Source organism: Ascidiella aspersa, chromosome 7 (genome assembly GCF_963924565.1).
Source record: "Ascidiella aspersa chromosome 7, kaAscAspe10.2, whole genome shotgun sequence".
Lineage (NCBI taxonomy): Eukaryota > Metazoa > Chordata > Ascidiacea > Phlebobranchia > Ascidiidae > Ascidiella > Ascidiella aspersa.
The window spans coordinates 8,115,651-8,120,404 of NC_139453.1; the positions used below are offsets into that span (position 1 = coordinate 8,115,651).

At 35.5% G+C, this 4,754-nt stretch overlaps 1 protein-coding gene across 1 annotated transcript; it reads right to left on the reverse strand.

Annotated features, from left to right (window-relative positions):
• LOC146137553 (COP9 signalosome complex subunit 6-like) lies at positions 1-3,577 on the reverse strand. Its single transcript, XM_083393655.1, has 6 exons — positions 3,373-3,577; positions 2,960-3,091; positions 2,536-2,687; positions 1,852-2,014; positions 959-1,152; positions 1-196 (listed from the first exon to the last, which is right to left on the reverse strand). The coding sequence occupies exons 1-6, from the start codon at positions 3,485-3,487 to the stop codon at positions 56-58; spliced, it is 897 nt and encodes a 298-aa protein (XP_083249781.1). The 5' UTR covers positions 3,488-3,577; the 3' UTR covers positions 1-55.
• Between the last annotated feature and the right edge of the window lie 1,177 nt (positions 3,578-4,754).

Consider the following 4,754-nt stretch of genomic DNA (forward strand, 5'->3'; position numbering starts at 1 on the left):
TGTATGTATTGCGTTTATTTCGCGTCGAAAAAAGAAAAAACGTAAAAAATAGAAATCACAAGAAAAGCCCGCGCATCCTCCTGCCCGCCCCCTGGCGGTCAAAAAGCACGTTGAACTTGGAAATAAACTGGTTCATCGTCTGACTTCCCTTGCTCATTACGCCGAGGTACGTCATCAACGTGACGTCACTGTATTGCTGCGCAAAAAGGGAAGGTTTAAAATACCTTTAAAATAAGTTGGACGAAAAAGTTACATTTATTTTAACTGAACTGCAATTTAAATATCGAAGCCCATACAGAATTAGGTATCATTTTGACATAGTCATACAGTCTTATAATCTTTCACTATTTTGAAAATGAATAAACAGTTATTCGAAACGTTCAAAATGATTCCTACTTTTGTATTGGTTTTGATATTCTTATCTGTTACAACCTCCAACCATTATGCTCTGAAATTTAAACATCGTTTGGTTTTTGCCATTTTGTATTTTGGTGCAAGATTTTGAAGACTAAACGCCATTTTAAAGTATAGAAAAATGTACAAGCTTCGTAGAGAAATTTAGTTTAAAACTTACGCGCAATCGTTATGGAAGTATGTTCAAATCAATGATGAAAGTAAGCCGTTACAATCTTATAGATCTGAACGCCGGAAATTTCTTTTAGTTACTTTACGTCGGTAAAAAAGGGTTCTATTTTTAAACGGTATTTAAATAAAGTTTTTAGTTGCATATTTGTGCACTGCATCGAATGTCCGGATTCTTAACGCTACCTATTTAGACGTTCTGTTATGACGTAACTTTATGACGTCATATTTGGAAGTTTTCATACGTCCCGGTAAAAAAATTATTTCTACCACTGGTAAAAAAAAAAGACGAGCCATTTAACTTGAGTTATCGCATAGTAAAACAAAAAACATTTTTTTTACAAACCCTACAAAACAAGAAACCCAATCCACTTACATCTTGGAGGTCTTGGGTCAAGTACTCGGATCCAAGAACGGGCAAGCGTCTGCATAACGCGTGGGCAGCTCGCATTATCTCGTGGTTTTGGGGTAGTTCACCTTCTTTGACGGCTTTCACGTACTCGAGAATTAACTGGATTCGAGCGTGCAGCATAGAAATCGCGCTGTGCTGTCCGTTAAGGTGCTCAGAAGCTGAATAAATGGCAATTTCAGAAGGGGTCATATTAATGTCTGGTAATTCTCGTAGATGTTTTCGACCCAATAGTTTCCATGTTGGAAAAAGAGTTAAAAAATTTAAATAATTGGGTGCATTACATACGTCTCTGTAATGTAGCCTGATAATAAATTGCAAAGCCAAAAATGTTGAGTAGATCGACATCATAAACTCAGAATAATGTTGTGTCCCACCTTTTATAAGTGATGCTTTGATTTACTTTAACTTAAGTCACATTAAATGAAGATGATACAGATTCGTATTAAAACGTCTTAACCAAGACTTTTTGGCTTTGCAATTTATTATCAAGCTAAACTAATAGACATGTTAATATTAAGGATGATTGATTTTAAACGAAATGAGTTGTCTCAGTACGATTTGGATGCAGCAGGCAATGATTCATTGTTTTTCTCGACTTGCAACTCTATGAAGCTACCACCCAAATAGCCAAGGTTGTGAGTTTCTAATCTAACCGCAGACTAGTTTTTCTAGTGGCCACTGACTGACTTATAAACAAATTGACTGATTTGTCCCTGGGGGGCAAACCAGTGCTCAAAAAAGTCGGTTTTATATTTTAAAACATATCTAAAATAACAATGTCTAGCAGTCATTGATATTGGTATTCAAGATAAATATGTTTTTAACATGTCCTTGATTTAATGTAAGATTGGCAATACCTGTTGATTCGGTCCCAGTATCTGCGCTGGATACCTTGGCGATGTGATCCACCCCTATTCTTTCTGCTTCTTCAGTTGCGAGGGTGTAATTTAAATTGACCAATCTGGTGACTGCATTGCCATCTGCCACATCAATGACTGACTCATAGACAGTCAAAGGAAGCTGAAAAAAAAATTTAATGTTATTTATAAAGTACTATAGTACAAGAAACAAAAACTTTTTTTAACAAATCAAAAACTGGCTAACAACATACTGCTAGTTCAGGGACTGTTAAACTTTTGTAACGCGGACACTGGAATTTTGTTGGTTGCATAGACCTCATGTTTTTCTCATAGATGACATCATATTACAAGAAGACTTAAAAAACCTCCCGTTCCGGCTGTTCTTATGTGCTAATATTAACCTAAATCGAGTCGTAATACACTCAAGGAGATAGTTAAGTGTTTTTTGTTGCCTTTTTAAAAAGATACATTCTATTTTAAATTATTCACTAAGAATACAATGAGCCTTTATGGACCCCCTAAAACTAGTTCACGTACCCCCATGACTAGTTATATTAGGCTACTTATATTACTAGTCATTTATGAAACTCTCTTTTAAAAAAAAAAAAAAAATTGAAGCTTGTTTACTAAATAATTTAAAACAAACGTTAATTGTGCTTAGCAGCAGGGTAATCCACTTACATCTGTAGATGTTGCGGCAGGGTTGAGTTTGAGAAAGATTGGACTCTCAATGATTCCGCATATTTGCTTGTGCACTTTCACATCCTGGTCATTGGGGGCATCCCCTGTTGTGTACCAGCCAAGCAGGTCTAGATCCTTGAAAACTTGTTTGACTGTAAAAATTACGAAATCTTTATATAAAAAAAATATAATTTTATGTGGTAAAAATATATAAAAAAGACCTTTGATCTCTGATACATAAAAATACCCAACATGTTGTCATTAAGCACAGACATGATTAAATATTGTTATTTTCCAAAAAAAAAAAAACATTCTTTTTCATAGTAAAAATGACATTATTAAGTTAATATCATTGTATTTTGGTTTAGGTTAACTTAACATTTAAAGAAATGCAAAAAAAGTATTCAATCCAAAAACAAATTACATTGTTCCTCTTTAGTAAGATAATAGCTCTGATTAACAATGACATCTCCTTCAACTTCGAAGCACTTTAAACCAAAAGAGTTGAGAACTTCCAAAGCCCTGCCATTCTGTTTACCAATGAGAGCACCATAAACTGTGAAATATATGAATGAATAATAAATGCTCTCCTACAGTGTTTCTATAAAAATCTAATAAATCATGACTCTGTTTTTCAGGTTGTTTGAAGTCTTGTTAGGTCCTACTTTGGGAAAATTTAATAATTCAAAAAAAATTATATAGTTAAATCGGTATTCTATGCACGGATCTGTAATGCAGCTTGATATTGAATTGCGAAGCCAAAAAGGTCAAGCGGTTTGAAATTACAGTTATTAGTTACATGTTAGTGTTATTTCAGTTCGTGTGCATTATATTTACCTGCTTTGCTGCTGCCTTCCAAAGCTCGCACCCGCGTCCAATGATCTGAAATGTTCATGATGACCAAGGGATGAAGTTTAACGGACACACTGCCCCCTGCGTTTGCAGATGCCATTTTTTAGGGTAGAGGACTGTATAAATTCCGCAATTTATATGAAAATTTTCTGCTGAATCAAAGTGAAATGTTTAATGGAGTTCAGTCAGGTGAATCCATGCAAAGACCAAAACCAGCGTTGCGTAAAGTTAAATATGTTACATATTTTTTAGTAATAAAATATTGTTTGTAATGATTGAAGCTTTATAAATACTTAAAAGGTCTTGAAACGCAACGGCAATAAAAATGATTCCAATCAATGTTTTCTGTTGTACATTATCGTCAAAAAAACAGCCAGAATACGAAATCCGCGTTTTCAAACCGACTGCTTCCAGACTAAAGCAACAACGGTTGAACGCGTTGCAGCGAAGTTCAACATTAAAATCCCTTAAGCGTTCTCGGTCCGAGTGAAGTTCGCCAGTGTTGACCGTCACGGGTGGAAAGCGACGCTTGGAAACTGATCGCACACACGTTGGTTCGCTTTTGTTTGGCGCTTTCAAATCAACAAAACTCGCCAACCTTGGTTTCCTGCGTTTTGACAGACAGGCACCCCTTTGAAATCTCCTCCTCCTCGAGTAACTCTTTAGCTAATTTGCATACTGAGCAGTTTACGAGTATAGCTAGTTGGTTCCGTTTCGAGTTTATAACTTTAGCAGGTTTACTGGCGCTGGTCTAGAATCCTACCACAATGATTAAATCAACGCACAATATTTGGGTTAGGGTGCGAGTTAGCGTTTGGATGAGGGTGGGTCAAGTATTATTATATGTATTATTTAATATACTTGACCCACCCTAACCCAAAATCCTAACCCAAATATTGTGCACTGTGGTAGGATTCTAGACCAGCCCCGGTTTACTTGCAATAATTATATAATTAGGTGCCAGTTATTTAAAAGAAATGACTGACCCTGGTCTACAATTCTACCACAGCGTTGAGACACTTATTAAGGTAGCACACAATACTTGGGTGTTGGTTTGGGTGAGGGTGGGTCAAGTTATTATATTTATTATTTAGTAATATTGCTTAATCTACCCAAACGCTAACCCAAATAATGCACTTGTGGTAGGATCCTGGACCAGCGCCAAATTGACATTGTAGGTTACAGGTACGCCTTCTAATGAGTTATTTGCATATTAAGCCATATGCTTATATTAGGTTTCAGTTTCTTTTTGTTAAAGCATATGTAGTAACAACTCTCTTTATGTCATTTAGTCGATAAAGCAATGATTTAGGTATAAGTATTAGTATATTCAATTTTATTGAATTTGTTTTTTGCAGGAAGAATTT

Coding starts and splice junctions, on each gene's coding strand:
- LOC146137553 (XM_083393655.1), bottom strand. CDS start 3,487: ATGGCATCTGCAAACGCAGGGGGCAGTGTGTCCGTTAAACTTCATCCC. Junction 2,688..2,959: donor TCTTACTAAAGAGGAACAAT/GTAATTTGTTTT, acceptor TAATTTTTACAG/TCAAACAAGTTTTCAAGGAT. Junction 197..958: donor TGACCCAAGACCTCCAAGAT/GTAAGTGGATTG, acceptor CTTTTTGCGCAG/CAATACAGTGACGTCACGTT.